Source organism: Pipistrellus kuhlii, unplaced genomic scaffold (assembly GCF_014108245.1).
Source record: "Pipistrellus kuhlii isolate mPipKuh1 unplaced genomic scaffold, mPipKuh1.p scaffold_m20_p_9, whole genome shotgun sequence".
In the NCBI taxonomy this organism is placed as follows: domain Eukaryota; kingdom Metazoa; phylum Chordata; class Mammalia; order Chiroptera; family Vespertilionidae; genus Pipistrellus; species Pipistrellus kuhlii.
In genome coordinates this window covers 50,350,755-50,373,419 of record NW_023425595.1, presented here as the reverse complement: position 1 = coordinate 50,373,419, position 22,665 = coordinate 50,350,755, and the positions used below count along the sequence as shown (strand labels likewise).

Genomic DNA, 22,665 nt, shown 5'->3' with positions numbered 1-22,665 from the left:
AAGCCTGGATACCATAAGAGGGTACTAGAAGAGAATGTAGAAAACAAGCTCTTAGATATGATATTTTTACATGATGCCAAAAGCAAAATCACCAAATGAAACTGCAACAAATTAAAAAGATTCTGAACAGCAAAAAAGCAACAAAAAACAATTGCAGAGTGGGAGAAAAGACAACCTGCAGAGAAATTTCTTGCAAACCATTTATCAGATAAGGTATTAACACTCAAAATATATAAAAAACTCATAAACTAACAACAAACCCAATCTAATTTTATTTATTTTATTTTATTATTATTTTTTTTATATAAACAGTTTATTTACTCTAAACAGCAACACAGACAAAACGCCATATAAACACAAAGGAAGTGATGCGAAAACAAGAGGCTGGCTGACTTTGGATCTGAGGCTTATAGCAACACAACCCGGGTTCTGCGGAGAGAAGGACAGAGGCGCAAGGGAAGGGAACAGGCTGATTTCCTGTTCTTACAGCCAGCTGGAGGGTAGTGTAGCTCTGACAGGGGGAAGCATGCCGCACCCGCGAGCAAAGGGAACTAGCTCCTCAGGGACTCATTGAAGTATAAAAGTTTATCATTTTACAGCAGTTGAAATACTGACATCAATATTAAAATAAAAGTTTTACATAACAATCAAAATACAAAAGACTGAAGGAAGAGACCCTGTATGAAAAACTGGGCATTCAGCAAGTGGAGAACTGTGTACCAGTGGCGGAAATGGAAAATGGCGCCCGCCCACCTCCCCTAGGTGACTAGTAATTGAATAGAGCAACGCTAGATCTGCAGATGTTGTAAACCAGTTCTTGCCAAACCAATCCCTTCCTTTTGATGTTGCCGCAGGTCGCTGCTTATGAGGGTGCAAACTTCTTGGCTTGTGCTCGAACCCTTTTCTCATATTCCACTCTGTTTTGGCAGTAAATTGTGTAGGCCTCTGCTTGAGCTGGATCTTGAATATTTGGTTCATTTAGAAGTTCCTGTATTCCTAATAAGATCTGCTTAATTGTGATGGCTGGCCTCCAGTCCTTGTCTTCCTCGAGGATGGACAAGCACACAGTGCCCGAAGGGTACACGTTCGGGTGAAATAATGGTGGTTCAAATTTGCATTTCGGAGGTGAGGGAGGATAGTCATCTTTGAAGAGCATGCGTAGTTTAAACAAGCCTCCTTCCCAAGGGGTAAATGGGTGGTCGTTTCTCCAAGCTTTCCTCTCCTGGGCGAGTCTGCTGAGGGCGATCCCCGACATATTCAAAGTCCTAGGGCGGCCGCGGCCCGGCGAGTGAGGCGGACGAAGCGGCGGCGACGGAGGCGGCGCGGCACTTCCTTTGTCTCGGGACTTCCCTCCCGAGCCCGCTCCGCGCGCACCCCAATCTAATTTTAAAAAGGGACAGAATGACTTTTGCAAAGAGAATATTGAGTTTTATGTATAACTTCATAAATAACTATTGAGTATTTGTCATATAGGAGCTATTTTTTCCTTTAGGATAAGGAATACACAATTTAGAGACCAGTAAGATTAAGTTGAAGCGCCTTACTCATCCTTTGACTCATCTGTGACTCATCCTATGACTCATTTGCTTACCCTATTTTTCTTATCTGCATACATCTACATTTATGTACTACATAGCAGTTCTACTTAGTTACAATGCTCCTATGTAAACTGCAGATTCATTTTATCTTGTTGACCTGAAACTGTTCTTCCTTTTGGCTAATTCCTGTTCTCTAGTGTTTAGGCATCATTTCCCCCTCCTGGAGGTTTTTCCTGATTCACGGGCACCTTCTCTGCCGTGCCCCACCTTTCCTCTGTGCTCCCGTACCATGTGCCCATGCTATCACCACTGCATTCACATTGTACTGAAATGAAGGATCATTCAGATATCTACCACCTACCTGTAAACATACCTTTCTTACTCAGCTTGGTATCCATTCTGGCACCTTACACATAGAAGATTCTTGTGTTTGAAATGTATTGCAACAAAGCTCTCATACAACAGAATTGGATGAATGACAACATAATCCTCTGCTGTAAACTCAAATCAGGAGGCTGAAGCAGTATTTTCTTGTTTTCAGTTTCACCTAAGGGTATCAAAAGATGGAGTGAATATTTTGGTTTTTTACTCCTAGCTGAAAGATGGGATAGATCTTACCAACATTAAACCACTCTTCTAATTAGGACTTGGAGCCACTATAATGCAAATGAGAGTTACACAATTTAATGACCTGGAATTCAAAAACAAAAGGCAACAAAATTTTAATAGTTGAAAAAGTAATGAGACACATGAAATATTTTCCATGTCATGGAACAGTGATTCCTTGGGTCTGCAGATTCACAGCTATGCATTCAATAAAGATACAAACCTGCTCATCAGAAAATTGTACATGCAAGCAAAAGTTTACATACAATTTCAGTAAATTCACAAATACCCCCAAATGTAAAGATCCTAAAATAATAACTCTATAGAACAATAACTTAATAAGCATAGTGCCTAGACAGCCAATACAATTCATGATGGTTATCTAGAAAAAATCCTAGAAATCTATTTCAATCCCAGAGGAGGCATAAAAATGAATTTCTTTGATATGTGGCTAATGTGTTCCTTAGTACCCTAAGAGTATCTTAACCTGTACCACAAGATAATTCAATTTTCTTGGACTTAGTTTCCATGTAAGCACGTTAAAGGCAAGTAAATTATGTATTTATAAATAACATATATTATTATTTTTTCGCATAGTATACTACTACTTGGAAATGCATTTAAAAAAATTACAACAAAAAAAGCCTTATTAACAGGCTGTTAAGGAAAATTTCAGTGTTTCCTTAAAAAAGCTGTTTTATTGACTTAAATGGCAAATTTATAAAAGGTTAACGTTTTTATATATTCAAAATGAATTACATTATTAACATAACAATTGCACGTGTACAGTTAAGACTGCAATCATACTTACACCAATAAAAGTAAATATCCAAAGAATGCTTCGAATTGAATAGCATAATTACAAACACGTACTATTTAAAAACAAGTGTTTCCAATACCTCCCCTTCTCTTCATTCCAAAACTTCAGTTACTTAACAATTTGTTTATACTTAAAAAAAAATTCTTTCATAATCTTCACAGTTCATTGACTTAAAATGAATGATTGAGTCTTTTTAAAAACTTTAACTGTATTCAATATTGATTGGTTTGAAATGTCAAAAAGCAAAATTAAAACAATCTTCTTAAATATGTATAAATATTTAAATATAGAAAACCTCCATCAAAAGTCAAAACAAAGTATATTTAATGTTTGTAGTAGTAAGAAGGGCAATTCATGCCAGAGAAATATTTAAAAATGAGACTTTTCCAGCAAACACTGCCTATGGGACAGCCTCTATTTTGATAATTTAAATCTAAATTTACTTAGACAAATAAAGAACTATTTTAAAAGATCACACCCACAAGTAAAAAATTGGTATTTTGTTTACAAAGCACAATATTTCAGTACAACAAATTCATCTCAAACAAAGTATATGTGGCTTCTTAGCCCCTGAAACTCCCAATTTCTCTTTCGATGATTTAACATTGAGTTGTGATGTGCAAGCACAAGAAGCCTGTGTGTTGAATAAAGCGTGGGCCTATTAATTCCAACACAAGAATATGAGACCTGGAAAAGAAATTGTCAACATTTGATTGATGAAGTACAGGTTACTGAATAAAATTTATAACCTGGTACCAGTTAGTAATCCCAACACAAATTATTGCTTTGTAATGAACTCTGTATGGTTTGCATGTCCTTCAGTAACTGAAGATTTTTTCTGCTTTTTTCCCCAGGTCTGGGTTTGGTACAGTCCTTCTTATTCGTGGTCCCTGTGTTTCCAGAAGAACGGCTGCTGCTGTTTCCTTCTTCATCAAGAGTCTTTTTGGTGGGTCTTAGTTCCCTTTTCTGTTTTTCTATTTTCTGTTTCTCCAGCTGTAACAAATAACCAAGTCAAGAAAAAAAGAAGAATTTAATTAAAACATTTTTTTGACAACTGGTACTTTAAACTCTCATACCAAAATGCAAGTATTATAGCCTGGCCAGCATGGCTCAGTGGTTGAGCACTGACTGACCTGTGAACCAGGATTCCCAGTCAGGGCATATGCCTGGGTTGTGGGCTCGACCCTGTGTGGGGTGTGCAGGAGGCAGCCAATCAACAATTCTCTCCTTCACTGATGTTTCTCTCTCTTTTTCTCTCTGAAATCAATAAAAATAAAAATAAAAATAATGTATTTTGGGTGTGTGTTTTTTTTTTTTAAACTTCAAAAATCTAATTTACCAGTCATTTAATACTTAGTGCTTAAAATATATAGTGACATATAAATAAGTAAACAAGAGTAAACATATCAATTGTGGTACAGTATCAGAAGTTAAGGTCATGTTGCCAAAGTGCAGAACAGGGTGAATGAGAAGTAAGAGGGCTGGGAGAAGAAATGAAACTACAAATGAAACGAAATATTTCCTTCTGGAGGAGGAAAAATACTGGAGACAAGGTAAATGAAGGATAGTATAATAGGTGAAGGAGAGAAGAAAGATTCTAGCCTGGGCAGGCCAAGAAGCATGCTTCAGATGGATGAAGAGATGTAGTGGTAATGTATTAATATATGAAAATAATTTTTATTTTATTATTACTATAATTAGAATAATTTAATTTTAATAGGGAAGCTTTATTTTTACTTTAGCTGCTGGCTAAAATGAACTGCTGCTGACATGTCAGTGTCCCACTGGAGAGAACTGGCTTCCCAGAGAGTTTTACCAAACATTCAAAGAAGAATCAACACTTATCTTCCTTAAAATATTCCAAAATATTCAAGAGGAAGGAACACTTTCAAGCTTGTTTTATGAGGCCAGCACTATCCTAATCCCAAAACCGGATGAATACATGACAACGAAAGAAAATTATAGGGCAATATCCATGAACATAGATGCTAAAGTCCTCAGCAAAATGTTAGCAAAATGGATCCAGCAATATATTAAAAAGATCATACATCATGACCAAGTGAAATTTAGTGCAGGGATGCCAAGCTGGTACAATATTAGCAAATCAATAAACAAAATGAAGGATAAAAACCATATGATCATATCAATAGACACAGAAAAAGCATTTGACAAAATCCAGCAACCACTTTTGATAAAAACTATCAGCAAAGTGGGAATAGAGGGAGCATGCCTCCACATAATAAAGGCCACATAGAACAAACCTATAGCCTATATCCTACTCAATGGGCAAAAATTAAAAGTGTTTCCCGTAAGAACAGGAACAAGACAGGGATAAGCGCTTTCACCATTCTTATTCAACAATGTCCTACCACTGTGATCAGACAAGAAAAAGAAATAAAAGACATTCAAATTGGAAAGGAGTAAGTGAAACTGTCATTATTCGAAGATGATGTGATACTGAACATAGAAAACTTGAAAGACTCCATAAAAAAACATGAGTTAATAAAGGAATTCAGCAATGTAGCAGGATACAAAATTAACATCCAGAAATGGATGGCATTTTTATACACCAATAATGAATTCTCAGAGAAACTAAAGAAAGCAGACTCATTTACCAATGCAACAACAAAAAGAAGTAAATACCTAGGAATAAACTTAACCAAGGAGGTAAAAGACCTCTTACTCAGAAAACTATCGGGCATTGTTTTAAAACCAAGAAATAGAGGAATATACAAGCAAGTACAATAGAAGCATATAGCCCGTTCAAAGATTGGAAGAATTAACGTAATTAAAATATCCATTCTACCGAAAGCTATGTATAGATTCAATGCAATCCCTATTAAAATACCATCCACATACTTCACAGATCTAGACCAAATATTCAAAAACTTTGTATGGAACCAGCAAAGACCATGAATAACCATAGCAGTTCTTGAGAAAGAACAACAAAGCTGGAAGGATCACAATACCAGATATCAAACTATATTACAAAGTCATTGTAATATTATAAAAATAGTTTGCTACTGACACAAGAACAGGTATATAGATCAATGGAACAGAATTGAGACCCCAGAAATCAACCAACACCATCAGTCAATATTTAACAAAGGTGGCAAGAACATATTGTGCTCAAGACAGCCTCCTCAATAAATGGTGTTAGAAAAATTGGAAAAGTACATGCAAAAAAATGAAACCAGATCACCAATTTATACCATACACAAGAATAAACTCAAAATGGATAAAAGACTTAAATGTAAGTCACTAAACCATACAAATCTAGAAGAAAACATAGGCAACAAAATCTGAGACATCTCATGTATCAGAATTTCCACTGAAAACATCTAGGGCAGTGGTCGGCAAACTCATTAGTCAACAGAGCCAAATATCAACAGTACAATGATGGAAATTTCTTTTGAGAACCAAATTTTTTAAGCTTAAACTTCTTCTAATGCCACTTCTTCAAAATAGACTCGCCCAGGCCGTGGTATTTTGTGGAAGAGCCACGCTCAAGGGGCCAAAGAGCTGCATGAGGCTCGCGAGCCACAATTTGCCGACCACAGTCCTAGGGCAAGAGAAATAAAGAAAAAAATAAATAGGACACCAAATTAAAAAGCTTTAGCACAGCAAAATAAACCATCCTCAAAATGAAAAGGGATGCCACTGTATGGGAGAACATATTCACCAATATACATTTGATAAGGGGTTAATTTCCAAAATATATAAAGAATTCAGCCAAAACTGGTTTGGCTCAGTGGATAGAGCATTGACCTGCAGACTGAAAGGTCCCAGGTTCGATTCCGGTCAAGGGCACATACCTTGGTTGTGGGCACATCCCAAGTAGGGGGTGTGGAAGAGGCAGCTGATCGATGATTCTCTCTCTCATCGATGTTTCTAACTCTCTATCCCTCTCTCTTCCTCTCTTTAAAAAATCAATAAAATATATATATTTTTTTAAAAAATTTATACAACTCAACAAAAGACAAATAACCCAATTTTTAAAAAATGAACGAAGAATCTTAATAGACACTTCTCTAAAGAGAACATATAGATGGCCAATAGACATATGAAAAAATGCTCAACATTACTAGTCATCAGAGAGATGCAAATTAAAATCACAATGAGGTATCACTTCACACCTGTCAAAATGGGTACCATCAATAAATCAACAAACAAGTATTGGCAAGGATGTGGAGAAAACAAAACCCGATACACTGCTGGTGGGAACGTAGATTGGTGCAGCCACTGTGGAAAACAGTATGTAGTTTCCTAAACAAGTAAAAAATGGAACTGCCACTTGACCCAGTGTCCCCACTTCTGGGAATATATTCTAAGAATCCCAAAATCCCAAAACACCAATCAGAAAGAATATATGCACCCCTATGTTCATAGCGGGTTTTTGTTTTTTTTTTACAATAGCTAAGAACTGTAAATAGCATCAGTAGATGACTTAATAAAAAAAAAGAGGTGGTACATTTACACAATGAAATGCTATTCAACTATGAAAAATAAGGAGCTCTTACCCTTTCAGACACTATGGATTGACCTGGAGATTACTATGCTAAATGAAATATGGCAGTCAGAGAAAGATAAATATCAGATGATCTCATTTACATGTGGAATCAAGTGGACAAAAAAAGTGACAAACAAAACAGGTCCAGAGGCAGGGATGCATGAAACAGACTGATACATCTCAGAGGGCATATTTCTTTTTTGAAAAACAATCTTTAGAAAAAGTGCTTAAAACATCAGGTTTTAGATTACATATGCATAGCACCTGCATTGTGCCTGTTACATAGCAACCAATTAATGTCAGCCAATCATATTCCGCTCTCAGTTTTCTACATTTCAGTCGACATGAGAGCCAGTAGCAATAGCCCTGATATTTCTACTTCCAAAACACCCCTTCAATCTGTAGTCCCTGATGACCCTGATAGAAGTGCACTTAAATGGCCTCACTGGTATCTCAGCCTCTTTGCCTCATCACTACCACACTCCCAAGAGTCAATGTAATGTCTTAAATACATGAATCATCACATTTTTCTCCAGATGAAAACCTTGGCATGTGATTTCCCACTGCACTTAGTAGATACTAAATAAATGGTTGTCTTATTAATTTAATATCATTAGTAACCATATAACGAAAGATAAGAAATTAAAATTTCTATGTGCTCTTAAAATGATTTGGATAAACTCAGAGCCATTTATATTCATCACAGAAATTAAGTTTGTTCAAATAAATATCAGAATATGAAACAATATTTCAAAAATTCTAAGAGACTAAAAGACAATGTCATTTTTCTAGCCCACTTAATACCAATTCTTAATCACTAATAAACCAAATTAACAACCAAATTACAGTAAATAGTTTCTGTAGCTCCCTATCTGATACTTAGAATGTCATAAATTCATATACTTGAAAAAAAAAAAAAAAAGGTGCTTTTTTGTACTGTTTTGTTTTTTAATCATTAGAAATGAGTACAGAAAAACCTGAGTTACCTGGGCTTGATATTTCCGAACTTTAGTTATTTGATTGGCTTTTGCCTCCATCCTTGCCACTAATGCTTCCAGCTCACACTCTAAATTTTCTTTTAGTTCAACTGTTGGTGATTCCTGGATAAGTTTTACAAGTTGTTGATGATCACTATATAAAAACAAAAGTAAGGTTTGGTTAAGTATCCTGTGTTATCATGGTTAGGTCATGCATCTCATTCACTATGGGACCACTGCTCATGCATTTAAAAATGTCTCAATTTTTTTAATAGAGCAACAAACTTCCAAATTACCAGTGATAGTAATTGTTGTATTTGTTAAAGTTCTAGTAACTTGCTCAGTGGTTGGTACAAGAATTGTGTTCAACAAATATTTGTTGAACAAACAAAATACATGAAAAGTCACCAAGAAGTTAAAACAAGATTTTACAATTAAATGTAATAATAATAAAAAAAAGCAAAACTAAAACTCACAAGCTCATTTGCCCAAATTCATCTTGTAAAGTCTGTAAGACTTCTGACAACTCTTCATTAATGGTGCTAGAGGAGGACGGCCTTACTGACTTCTTACTTTTACTACTTCGTGCACATACTTGCTTTGCCAAAGGAACACTGTTGACTACTCGATCATTGCATAAGACTTTACTGTGTTGCTTCATTAGATGCAAGACATGCTGCACATTGGCTACCACAGCATGACTGGGACTTGTAGACTGAAGAAAAATGAGGAGAAATAATTAGAAGCCACATCCTCAAAATTTGTTGTTGTTTTTTTCACTCCCTAACCTGGGTAAAAAAAACTCCCCATACCTCTCCAAAAGCCTATATCTCCTAGTCTAGTTAAAGGATGTAACAACAGAAAAAGGATGTAACAACAGAAAAATCTCCAATCTCCCTTTTATTCTCCATCCTTCTGTCAATTCAGTTGGTTTATGCACCCACCTCATAGGAAGAGCATCCTAACTGGTATCTTTGTTCCCAGCCTCTTCAGGCTCTAAATCCACAGTGCTATCAGCTATCCTAAAATTGTATTCTGAACAGGTTGTTCTACTTGAAATCCTCTGGTGTTAAGCCCAGTGGTTCCAAACTCCTCAACCTAGAAAATAAGGCTTTATAACAACTGATCTATAATTTATACTGCTGGCCTCATGTCCCATCTCCTAATTCCTCTACATTATTGGAACAAACTATGTGCACATGCCATATTTTTGTGTGTGACAACTTCTATGCCAGTTCAAATATATAATTTTTAAAGATTTCCATAAAATCTCCAGGTAATTAATTTGTTCAAACTCAGATCACTTATGGCCTTTATTTCTATCACAATATTTATCACAAAAGATTGTAATCGAGTTTGCATATCTATCTATTTCCCCTATTAAACAGTATTATGTTTCTAGGTGATAGTGATTATTACTGTAATTATTTCTTTGTCCTCGAATAAAAAAAGCACTAAGGCCGTATTTGTCACATAATCAACAAGAAAAACCTGGTAGCCTTCTCAAAACTTTTGGTTTTGTTTTGAATACTAAACAGTAACCTCAACATGCTATTTCAACTCACATATAGATGGCTGAGCTAACTTCACTCCAAAAGAATCATCCAGAGAGCTAAAAATGCAGATTACTAGGCAGCACATAAATCTCAATCAGTATGAGGTCAGGAGTTAGAAATGTTTTTGAAAATCTTTTTCCTATTATTTTTTATTGTTATTTATTAATGTAATTTTGTCTCTGTTGAATCTAGTAATAAAAATATAAGGACTTGTTATTTTGTCTTTTTAATTTTACTCTTCTAGTAATTCACTTTTGTTGCATTTCACAAAAGTATTGGTCTATGAAAATATGTAATTCGAAATAAATACTGGTCGTACACAATAGATAATCTGAGAAACACTCAGCTAGGTGACACAATTGTTTGAATAATATAAATAACTTCAAAAAGGAAGCTCAGGTTGAAAAGCTCTGTCTCTGAACTTGTTCAATCTTTGTATTAATGACATCAATGAGAATTATCAAAGACTAAAGGCTCGAACCTCATTAGGGGGTGTACAGGAGGAGCCAATCAATGATTCTCTCTCATCACTGATGTTTCCCTCTCTGCCCTCTCCTGAAATCAATAAAATATATATTTTTAAAAATAGAGACTTTCTTGACTTAGTAGGGTTGTGGTTGGCTTTATAGTCTGCTTTTTCAAATGCATGCTCGATGATTCTGGCCATCCTTTGGGAACCTCTATTTCCAACCTATATCAAAGATTCTATGGTGAAACAAAAGAAGTCTGGTAGGGATAAAAGATAAAGGATATAACATATTTCAAAAGACAGTCTGCTATCCAACAACAGGGTAATTTTAGGGTAGGGGACAGCATAGAACCAATGCAATATTTTTCCAAGCAATCTGTGCCTCCTACAAAAGGAAAGTGGAAAAGCTTAGAAATAGTTATTTTCCAAGCTTTCAATGACAATTCGATTAGGGGTGGGGTGGAGTTTTAAATTAAATAAAAGACAAATAAAAATTTACTCCCAAAGCCTCTCAAGTTCATAAATGCACAATTTAGCTGGATGTGTTTGTGTGTGAAACAAACCATTAACACAAACAGTTAATCAAAAGTGGTATAAACAGTGTTAAGTACTTAGTAGAAAATACTCAGTACTTGCTGATATTTGACTAAATTATCATCTCTACATTTAAGCACACAAGAAAAATAAATATAAGTGCTTCTAGGAGAACGAGTCTTATAAGTAATACTGAAGTGAAGATAACCACAATGTGATTTTTATTTAAGTATTATTATCTAAATAGAAATCAACAGGGTTGATACTAAAAATTCAATGCTACAAACATACTGTTTCTTATTCCTTTGACCCTTTTCTGTAACTTCCCTCCCACAAAAATTTTCTGTTTTAAAGTGTCCTCCTAGTCCCCTCCCTGCTCCTCCAATCCCATAAAACCTTCCTCCATCTCAACCTTACATCACTATGACCCACAAAAGAATAGGAAGTATTTCCACCATTTTTAGGTATACAGGAGAACGGGTAGATTTAATGCAAAGATCTAAGTTATTAAAAAAAAAAAAAAAAAATTCTAGAGTTCAAACAACTCACCTTCCCAGCTACAAATGGCATATCACCCAAACATAATCTATAATGTGGTTGAGCAGCAAAATAGTTCCTAGAACCTTTCTGAATGGAAAGAAAAGAAAAACAGTTTTACTCACATGACAGTAAAAGCTAACTATACTAGAATATGACTAACCCGAAATTCCAGTTTACCGCTAGGCTACTACTTGCCTCATCTATATTATGGTCTCAAGTTCCTAATAATACTTGTTAGCATGCATCCTAGTCTAGGAAAGAAAAAATAAAACCTGACAAAACAGCAATTACAGTATAGTGCTGTGTTTGTGTGTACTACTTTAAAACATTTCAAGAGCAAAGAGTAATTAATGCAATATTGAATATTAACAACTAATATTTATGCAGTGTTTTGTAGTTCTAAAATGTTTTCATATTATCTCACTATCAGGGTAAAATTTAGAAGTGGGTATTACTTATCCCCATCTTCCCAATAAAAAAACTGAGAATGAAATAGATTTACTCATTCAAAGTTGCAATATTACAGGGTTTGAGTGTTTTCACATAAATTATGACAATAATAATCAGTATATTGACTTACTGGTTGCTTTGATACTTTTTCTGGTGGTTTTGACTTCTTTTTTTTAATTCTTCTTGCACAGGGGGCACAAGGTATTTTCTTATCTTCAAAGATAAGTCTATTTGTTTCTAGACCTGTCTGCAACTAGAAAAAACATAAGCCTAAAGTTAGTGCTGTAGAAATAAAAACTAGAATTCAAATTTGAGATTTTCCATGTAAAAGCCTACAGAACTTACAGGATAGTCTAATTGAAAAATACTTCATACACGTATAACCATGTCTTAAACCAATCTGTCATCTCTGTCGAACATTTTAAATCAATACCTCAGTGTGAGGCATGCAGGAGGCAGACAACCAATGATTCTCTCTCAGCATTGATGTTTCTAACTCTCACTCTCCCTACCTCTCTGAAATCAATAAAAGTAAAAAAAAAATAAAAAATAAAAGCCAAGAATAGTAAGCCAAACTCATTTGCCTAATATAGTAGCTTTTGTGAATTAGTATGTTAATAGCTATTGGGGCAGCCCTCTACCTCAACTTCAGTTTTGAGGCCACCAAGGAAAAGAAAGCACCTATAAATAGAATACCAAATGATGGCTTTAATATATTTCTAATAGTGACCTGTGTGAAAAGTTTTATATGATTAGGTATTATTAATTACATTATGTGCATAGTCTCTGGTATTTTTCAGTCTACTGATTTTTTAAAATACTGACTGAGCCCTGTCCAGGTAGCTCAGTTGGTTAAAGCCTTGTCTGGATATGCCAAGGTTGTGGTTTAATTCCTGGTCAGGGCACATACAAAATCCTGACGGAAATCCCACAATTTGAAAAAGTCTAAAGAAATGCTCAGGTTTTACTTTGTAAAAATGTTTGTAATTTCCCATATTAAAGTACATCTAAGAATTTATATATTGGACCATTCCAAAATATAAATAATCTAAGAAGCCCACAGTTAACCATCTACTTATATAAAAACAGTACAAAACATGAGGGGCCTAATTGTTCACCTTTCAATTTACCTCAGCTGCTTTAGCCTGCATACGTTTTCTTTCCTTTTCTTCTTCATGAAGTTTTGCTTCCAATTCTTGCATTTTTTTCTAGTGGAAAAAAAAATTCCAAGTGGTAACAGTGAAAAAGTCTGATTGTCTAACTTGTAAAATTTTAATATAGGAACAGAGGAACAGTGTAAAATTTTAGTATAGTAAATATAAGCTTCCTAGTTCACTCTAGTAATGGGTCTGCATTTGCCAGTATCCTCGGCATTCCCTTGTGATTTATTATTAGTCATTTATGAGGTTCGACAGATATATGGGGAAAAAAATCTATGTCCAAAGAACACACTCTGTATGAATGCACTCAATTTAGATGGAAGCCGAGTCTGAAACGTTAGTGGTACTGGTATTTCCTGAGAAAATTAATTAGAACTAAAATTAGGTAACAGAACAACTTGAAACAAGTGATGCAAGCCTTAGGAATACTCAAAAACATTTAATCTTCAAACATTTAAAAAACAAATACCTACTTTTCATGTATGTAACTTTTAAAATATGAACATTCTCTCCAAATTACATTTCTTCCCCTAGGCCTGGCCAGCTTTCAGGGCTAGGCTGATCAGGGCCTGCTGATGGGGTGGGGGTGGGGGGTGGAGAGGTGTCCATCACAGAAGGTTGCCCATTAGTCCCTAGGAAAGGGGCCGCATCCACTGGGACCCAAATGCCCCAGGTGGGGTCAGGAGAGGAAGCAAAGGTCACACAGACCGGGCACGGAAGGAAAGGATGCCAGACACAGATGCCAATGCTGCCACCATCACCCTGCCACTGCGGTGGGTGGGCGGGCAGGGGGTCAATCAGGGCCTGCCAGACAGGGGGAGGGACCAAGGGAGGTTGGCCAGCCAGAAGAGGACGTCAGATGGTTGGCCGGCCACAGGAGGTTGCTGGTGGGAGCACAACTGACCACCAGGGGGAAGCTGCTGCATTGAGTGTCTGCCCCCTGGTTGTCAGTGCACATCACAGCAACTACTCAACCGATCGTTCTATTGATACAGTTAAGTAAAAATACATTTACTGACTTCAGCAAGGGCCTGCATTGCAGTTAGTTTGTTATATTCCTGCTCAAGAAGGTCCAATTTTTCAAGTTGGCTCTGAACATGTGTTTGATCGTGTTGTCGTTCTCTTTCTAGGGAAACCTGGGAAACAATATTAAACATAGCACGATGATTTCAGCAAAACAAAAGTGAACAACACTGAGTATAATCTAGAGTAAGTACACTGTATGCTTTTTTTTTTTTTGGCCTTTCATATAACTACTTACATAATATAGAGGAATTCTAGGAAAATATTAAGATGAAACCACAGGAACATCACATTAATACAAATGGACTCCTGTCTGAACTAAATACTATTATAATGTGGTTCTATTATAGCAAAACTATCAGTATACTGTGAAATAGAGATTTACTAGATATGTAGGGGACACACACACACTCTTCTAATTAGTCTGGTTATCTTAAATAGCTAATCTCTTTATTAAGGCAATAATTATGGTTTTAGTATATATTATTTAATTTCCTGTTAATTTTATGTAAAACGTTTTCCCCCCCAGTTTTAAGATCAAGGATTTGAAAAGACTGCCACCTATCAGGTTTCAGAACTGACAATCGCAAGATGAACTATTAAACTAGGAAAAAAAGTGGAAATATGCTAAATTGATGTCTATTGGTAAAAAGCCAGTGTACCAAGTACCGAAATTTGTAAAGAGTATATCTTCACATACAGCAGTAGGTATCAGAAATTTGAAAATGGCAAAGTAATACAAACAGCAATTTTTTCAAGAATTTGTGTGAACTATTAACTTCCCCCTATCCATTACAGTGGGTAGTTTACTGACTTTAAAAGAATATATTTAGATAAAAATTAGCAAAAATCACATTTTATTTCCAGTATTGGAACCATTCCTATTGAATAAGTTATTTGAAATTTACTGATGAAATAAGGCTATCATTCAAAGTCAACTATTACATATACCAGTTAACAATATATAATTGGTATACATTCTTAGAAGTGCATATTAGGCAACTTCGACAATGTACAAACATCATAGAGTGTGCTTGCACAATAGAAATGTCTTAGATTTCCAATCATGTGGCAGATTGAACTAAACACCTTCTTCCACACCTAATCTATCACATAAAAGTGATAAGACAAACCATTGTAATAAATAACATAATTAAGTTTGAAAGCATAAAAGAAAAACCAACAAATGTACAAGATAAGCTCAAAAGCAAGTGAAAGGGATAAGGAGGCAAAATATCACATGAGGCTGTACTGGAGTCTCAATGTATAAAATATACCGGGAATATGACAAAAAAAAAAAAAAAAAAAAAAAAAAAAAAAAAACCAAACAAAAAAACCTCAATGTACTACAATCTGCAGATATAAGAACCCCCAGCCAATAAATTAATATAAATCGGGACCAGAACCAGTGAAAACCATCAAGCCTCAGCAAAGGTAAATACACAATTGCCTCCTAAAGTTATAATACCACTTAGAACAGTGGATTCTCAACCTTTCTAATGCAGTTCTAACCCTTTAATACAGTACCTTATGTTGTGGTGACACCCAACCATAAAATTATTTTCGTTGCTACTTCATAACTGTAATTTTGCTAGTGTTAATGAATCGTAATGTAAATATCTGTGCTTTCTGGACCCACAGGTTGAGAACCCCTATCAGGGTCGCCTAAGACCATTGGAAAACACAGATATTTACATTACGATTCATAACAGTAGCAAAATTAGTTATGAAGTAGCAATGAAAATAATTTTATGGTTGGGGATCGCCACAACATGAGGAACTGTATTAAAGGGTCTCGGCATTAGAAAGGTTGAGAGTCACTGACTTAGAAAGTATAAATTTCCAAGAGGGGGAAAAACACCTGGAAAGAGTAAGTTCACCATACAATGTATGTTTTTATTTCCCATAAAAAAAAACAATAACCACACTATAATTGAGATTAAGTAGATACAGTATATGACAGAACTGGTAATCTGAAGACATCAGATAATTAAGAAGAAATTAAAAACAGTTTATAGTATTTAAAGAGATAAAAGGAAGAAATAAAAACCAAAGTTATGGTACATTAAAACAAGGTGGAGTAAAGAAGATGCCAATGGAAACAAAAAATACGGTAACAATTAGAGATGGGAGACAGAAGATGGTACATGGTCCTTCTACTATCGCAAGCTATAAAAAGGCACATTAGACACTCGGACTGAGGCTATCATCGTAATTGTTGACCAAAGCTACGGAAGAAGTGAGGGTGTCAAAGCCAAGAGCAGTGACCCTGATAACAGCTTCGCCTGCTTGCTGGGGTGGCAGAAGTGAAGGGTGGTGCAGTCCTATCCACCTAAGTTGGCAAGAAACCAATAAGATAAGGATAAGCTCATTTATTTCCACAAGTTTCCTCTTATTTGATCCAATCTTTGCAAAGAATGGGAGGCAGCTATCAGAAGAAAAAACTAAACCCAGCAAGTATAGCAGTATTTTTTTCAGAACACTTGACTCCAGATTGCTTTATGAGGGAATGCAGTAAGTTACTGAAAGAGAATGCTGTACCCATAATATTTCTGAACCACATGACAAGAGGAAGATCTTTTGGAGCCACAAGAACAGCTACCATGGCCTCTTTAAAACCTCCTAATTCCAGGATGCTGTTGCTATTGGATTACTAATGCCTCCTCTTCAGAACCCTGGTGATCTTTCAGTTTTCTGTGACCACAATTGTATACTGTAGAAAATAGAATACAATGTGCAAGAGAAAAAGGACTCATTAGCTGGAACACAAGTAAAAAAACTCAGAAAAAAGCTCAAGATTTCACAGAAATGAAACAGAAGAACAACAGCTTGAAATAGTAAAGAAGGCTGTACACTTCCATAAAGAGAAAGAGATGTCTCTTTAACTATCAGCATAGAAAAAATGGAATTTGTATTGGTTTTTAAAGTGCAATATCACATAACCTCTCTTAGCCTATAAAGGAGTTTCATTTGAAAGAAATAACACTTGATTTCCTCTATAAAAACAATTCAGGATTTAAAAAAATAAATTAGAAATATACTGCAAGGCAGTAATTTTTTGTAATTTGGGTTTTTTTACACTTTACAGTATTTTTAAAATATATTTTTATTGATTTCAGAGAGGAAGAGAGAGGGAAAGAGAAACATCAATGATGAGAATCATTGCCTGGCTGCCTCCTGCACACCCCCTACTGAGGATTCAGCCTGCAACCCAGGCATGTGCCCACCCGAGACCCTTCAATCCATAAGCTGACGCTCTTATCAACTGAGCCAAATGGGGTAAGTCTCAACACAATATTTTAAAAGTTACAAACTAATTTAGAACTCTAATGTTAGTTTGTTTCAAAATTGAGGGTTTTCATTTTTTTTAATTTGAGTATTTGTAGAAATAATAAAAAAATAATAGGAAAAATGAGAACAATACAGTAAGGAGGATTTAAGTTTAAAATTTTAAGTTAGCTTAGTATAGCCTTGTCGTACAATGATTCAACTATTTTTTTTAGATCTGATATCAGTTGACTGAAAGAAAAAAGCATAAACATTTTCACACTGCAGAGCATCTAGTAAAATTGAGGCATATAAATCTTAAAATTTTCCGTAATAAGGGTAAGATGTTTAAGTATCGTGGTACTCATAATGAATTAAAATTTTAGATTCATAATATGAATAGGTATTTAAAAAATATATATATATATATTCAAGACTGATGTTGCAGATGTCCTCTCACAAAGGTGTAAGGTACTTAAATAAATTAACCCTAAAGCATCTGCCAAAAGGGTAGGGAATTGCTAGAAGACACTGGGATAAGAGGCCACATTTTACAATCCTCTACCCACCTGGGTAGCATGGGTGGAGAGCTGGGGCTCAGCACTCTTGCCAGCCTACTGAGGATCCCTAGTCACCAACAGCTTTCCAATCTCTAGTCAGGTACCCAACCATGGTGGTTCTGGAACGCAGCATACCAGGACACCTCAGCCCAGGTCCACTCTAGATCCAGTTTGCCACCCCACCAGAAGGGATGTAGAAAAGAAAACTCGAGACCATCTAAGCCCATTCCGTTCCCAACTATTAATAGCCTTCCCACCAAGGCAGCCCCAAGTCATGTTGGCCATGTTCACTCCAGCTCTACCCAGCTTACCAAAGCCAGTGGCATGCACATCTAAGCAGGGGTTGTTCCTATACAAAGCCACTCTTTCAAGACTGGGAGAAGTAGCTGTTTCACCTACTTCATAGAAAACAAACAAGAGTGTCAAACAAAATGAGGAGACTGAAGAATATGTCCCAAATGAAAGGACAAAATCAAACTCTTGAGGAAAAAAAGCACTGACCACTGGATACACTGGCTCTTGGATCTCCAAGGAGGTACAAAGTAGCCACTGCCTAGGGCCACCCAACAACAGTTACAGAGATTCCTCCTCTTTGTATTGGGTTTGGAAGTTCCCAGAAGAGATTCAGCTGTGAACCAAAGCAGGCTGGTGCAGCCTTGAGCTTTCTTTTGATAGCTTTGGGGCTCCCTGACCCAGCTGCAGCATTTTTGACAGTTTTTAGGCTGAGAAAGTGCAGACCATTTATATGCAAAAACAGTTGCACACAGCTTGGGTGGAGTTGTAAACAGGGTAGGATGGGGTCTCAGAGAATCTCCAGGGTGGAGCAAACAGTAATGGCTGCTATTCAGCCCAGCACCTGGGAGGTCCCAGCACAAGAACAATGACAATGACCATTGTGAGCACCTCCATCTGGAAGAAAGCTACCACCACCTTCCTGCCCCAATGCCAAACTCTCCCTGAATGTGTCTGGGTCTCCCCCGACCCCTCAAGCCTCACCTGGCATTGGAGCTCATAGCAAGCGGGAGCTTTTATCTCCCTCCTGATTAAAAAGTGGCGCACCCAGGTGCCAACCCATTCCATGTCTCCACACCGCCTACCAGTCTCAATGCACTTTCTTCTTAACCTCTCTCGTTGAGTACTTCCACTCAGCCAGCTTTCCCGAGCTTCTGGGTGATAGTTATGTATTTTAGTTGTAATTTTGATGTTGTTGTGGGAGGAGCAAGTACAGGTGTTACCTATGCCGCCATCTTGGTTCTCCACACTAACTAGCATTTATTTAACAATTAATAGGTTCCCAATGAGATCAAGAAAAAAAATTAAAAGCTAATAAAAATGAACACATAATAACCCCAAAATCTTTGGGACACAGGAAAGGCAGTTCTTCAATGCCTACTTCAAAAACACAAGAAAAATTAACAATAAACTATTTTGCCCTAAAACATAACTAGAAAGAGAACAAGAAAAGCCCAGAGTAAGTAGGAGGAAGGAAAGAATAAAGATTAGAGCAGAAATAAATGACATAGAGACTAAAAAAATCCAAAAAAAAAAAACCTGAAAACCAAGAGTTGGTTCTTTGAAAGGATAAACAAAATTGATGAACTGTTAGCAAAACTCATCAAGAAACAAAGAGAGAGGAACCAAGTAAATAAAATTGGAAACAAAAGCAGAGAAGTAACCACTGATACCACAGAAAAACAAGGATTGTAAGGAAATACTATGAATAACTATATGCCAACAAGCTGGACAATGTGGATAAAATGGAAAATTCCTAGAAAAAAAATACAATCTACCAAAAGTGAATCAGGAAGAATCAGAAAACCTGAATAGGCCAATAACAACTGATGAAATGGAAGCAGTACTCAAAACTTCCAGTAAACAAAAGCTCGAGTCCTGATGGCTTCACAGAGGAGTTTTACCAAATATTAAAAGAACTAACACCTACTATACTCCTCAAACTATTCCAAAAAATCCAAGAGGAAGGAACACAAGTGTTATTCTAATTCCAAAACCAGATAAGGACACTACCAAAAAAAAAAAAAAAAAAGAAAATTACAAGCCAATATTCCTGATGAACATAGATGCTAAAATCCTCAATAAAATATTAGCTAATCAGATCCAGCAATGTATTAAAAAGATAATACACCATGACCAAGTGGGATTTATTCCAGGGATAAAAGGCTGGTAGAATAGAATTAGAACAAGACAGGGATATCAGCTTTCACCACTCTTATTCAACACTAGAGGCCCGGTGCACGGAATTCATACACTTGGGGTGGGGTCGTGGGGAGGGTCCTTAGCTGGTCCTTAGGGGATGTCCAACTGACAGCTTAGGCCCGTACCCGTGGCCTAAGCTGGCAGTCAAACATTCTTAGCACTGCCAGAGGCGAGAGGATCCCACTGCAACCACTGCACTTGCCAGCCATGAGCCTGGCTCAGGGCTTCTGTAAGAGCTCACTGACCAACAGGGGGCAGCTCTTACATTGAGCATCTGCCCCCTGGTGGTCAGCGTGCATCACAGCGATTGTTCATTCTGCTGTTCAGTTGATTTGCATATTAGCCTTTTATTATATAGGATTATTATATAAGATAGTACTGGAAGTCCTAGCCACCATGATCAGACAAGAAGAAATAAAAGGCAACCAGATTGAAAAGTAAAGCTCTCATTATTCACAGATGACATAATACTGTACATAGAAAACCCTACAGACTCCAATAAAAAACTACTAGATTTAATAAATGAATTTGGCAATGTAGCAGGATACAAAATCAACACCCAAAAATTGATGGCTTTTTTAGATACCAATAATAAATTCTCAGAAAGAGAAACTAAGTAATCCCACTTACCATGGCAACAATAACAAAAAATTAAAATACTTGGGAATAAACTTAACCAACAAGGCAAAAGACCTGTATTTGGAAAACAACAGGACATTGAAAAAAGAGAGAAGATCTACAGAAGTTGAAGAATATACCATGTTCATGGATTGATAGATCAACAGGTTGAGAACCACTAGCAGGGTCGCCTAAGATCATTGGAAAACACAGATACTTACATTACGATTCATAACAGTAGCAAAATTACAGTTATGAAGTAGCAATGAAAATAATTTTATGGTTGGGTGTCACCACAACATGAAGAACTGTATTAAAGGGTTTCGGCATTAGAAAGGTTGAGAATCAGTGATGTAGAGGATGGGCCAGTGTGTGTGAGTGCCACCCAAAAGGGAACCTCCCCTTCATAGCTATACTGTGGGGAAAAATATATTTTTTCTCAAAGCTTACAGTAGTTTTTCAAAATGAACTGCTGGCACTACTGCCAATGGATACTTTAAGATAAAAGTAGAAATGATTCACTGAGAAAAAAACTTTGTCTCATTTTCCCCACAAATAATTATCTTTGAGAATGAATTGGTGAGGAACCATACCTGTTTCTCCAAGACAGTTGTCCTTTCTATTTCTGCATGCTTTATCATATTACGCATGTATTCCAATTGCTTTTCTAAAAGATTACATTTACTTTCTGCAGCTAACAATTGAGATGTCAGTTCTAAAAAGAATATGTAAGAAAAGCAGAAATTAGAACACTCAGAACAGTTTTAATAAGCTGTTAAAAGGAATTTAGTCTACGGTGTACATAATAAACATCTTCAGTAGTCCTCTGAGCCTTTCCAGATGATGTAAACCATACATACCTATAAGTTCCTCAACATGCATCAGAGTATAATGCAGTTTTGTAGTGCTTGTAGACGGACCACCAGAAAATGCTAATGTGCAATTTTGGAGTAATTTTATAATACTTTGATGGTGTTTTATTTCCTTAATAATTAAACAAACCTTGATTGTGCTTTGATTCCTCATTCTTTGAATTCTCCCTTTCTTGTATCTGTTCATCCAATACTTTCTTATATTCAACTGTTTCTCTAGACAAGGTTTTCACACTTTCTTCTGCCTGAATCCTTTCAAGTTCTAAGCGTCGAATCTTATCTTGAAGATTCTTCAGAGCAGAAAATATGGCTGCCAAATACAAATATGAATAGTATAACTATATGGAGAAAATTTACTTATAAAGAATAACCTTATCTACATAAAAAATAAAATTGATGGGTGGGTCCAGTGGAGGATCATCACTCTTTGGAAACAATAAAATGTTAATTACCATAAGAATTTTTAAAAAATTCATTTAAAGATAGCTTTTGAGTTTCTGAAACATGTGAGGTATGCAAGTAAAAACCACTTTATCATGGTAAATACCGGTATATTTCAGATTTTCAAAATGGTGAAAATATTTAGCTAATCATACCAGTTCATATAACTGTCCTGAAGTACATGAACTATCATTTCTTTTTGGTTTCATTAAAAGGATCACAAGCAGGTTCCAATCAGAGTTAAAATAGTCTAGCATAAAAAGGACTAACTTTTAATGTTTTTTTTCATTACTCAGAATAAAATCTAAGCAATTTAATTGCCCAATGAAAGTTTCTAATCATAAAAGTAATATGTATTCACCGTACAAGGCACAGGAAAATACAACAAAGAAAATAACTGATAATCCTACTACCAAAAGATAATTCCTGTCAATTGCTATTTCTTTCAATTTTTTACTATATATACTTTTTACTATAAATTGAGATTAAAATTTTTGTTTTTCACTCTAG

At 35.9% G+C, this 22,665-nt stretch overlaps 2 protein-coding genes and 1 pseudogene across 10 annotated transcripts in view; 1 reads left to right on the top strand and 2 right to left on the bottom strand.

Moving 5' to 3' along the window:
* Window positions 1-294: 294 nt before the first annotated feature.
* LOC118713624 (SUMO-conjugating enzyme UBC9-like) lies at window positions 295-1,377 on the bottom strand. The gene has a single exon (XM_036428378.2). The coding sequence runs from the start codon at window positions 1,253-1,255 to the stop codon at window positions 863-865; it is 393 nt and encodes a 130-aa protein (XP_036284271.1). The 5' UTR covers window positions 1,256-1,377; the 3' UTR covers window positions 295-862.
* An 858-nt stretch (window positions 1,378-2,235) lies between these two features.
* Window positions 2,236-22,665, bottom strand: part of CEP57 (centrosomal protein 57) — a 43,298-nt gene continuing 22,868 nt past the window's right edge. For 3 of the 9 annotated variants that reach the window (XM_045577944.1, XM_045577945.1, XM_045577947.1), the window contains exons 3-11: window positions 21,845-22,024; window positions 21,436-21,557; window positions 14,180-14,296; window positions 13,131-13,208; window positions 12,131-12,253; window positions 11,560-11,637; window positions 8,928-9,166; window positions 8,461-8,605; window positions 2,236-3,957 (exon numbers count right to left, since the gene is read on the bottom strand). In XM_045577944.1, the coding sequence (XP_045433900.1) occupies window positions 3,724-3,957; window positions 8,461-8,605; window positions 8,928-9,166; window positions 11,560-11,637; window positions 12,131-12,253; window positions 13,131-13,208; window positions 14,180-14,296; window positions 21,436-21,557; window positions 21,845-22,024 (1,316 nt within the window). In that variant the 3' untranslated portion in view covers window positions 2,236-3,723. The remainder of the gene's footprint in view (window positions 3,958-8,460; window positions 8,606-8,927; window positions 9,167-11,559; window positions 11,638-12,130; window positions 12,254-13,130; window positions 13,209-14,179; window positions 14,297-21,435; window positions 21,558-21,844; window positions 22,025-22,665) is intronic. The other 6 variants (XM_045577946.1, XM_036428369.2, XM_045577948.1 and 3 more) reach the window with 4 other exon arrangements.
* On the top strand, window positions 16,273-17,253 carry LOC118713019 (annotated as a pseudogene).

Bases quoted from the DNA above. Each gene is read 5' to 3' on its own strand.
- LOC118713624 (XM_036428378.2), bottom strand. From the start codon at position 1,255: ATGTCGGGGATCGCCCTCAGCAGACTCGCCCAGGAGAGGAAAGCTTGG.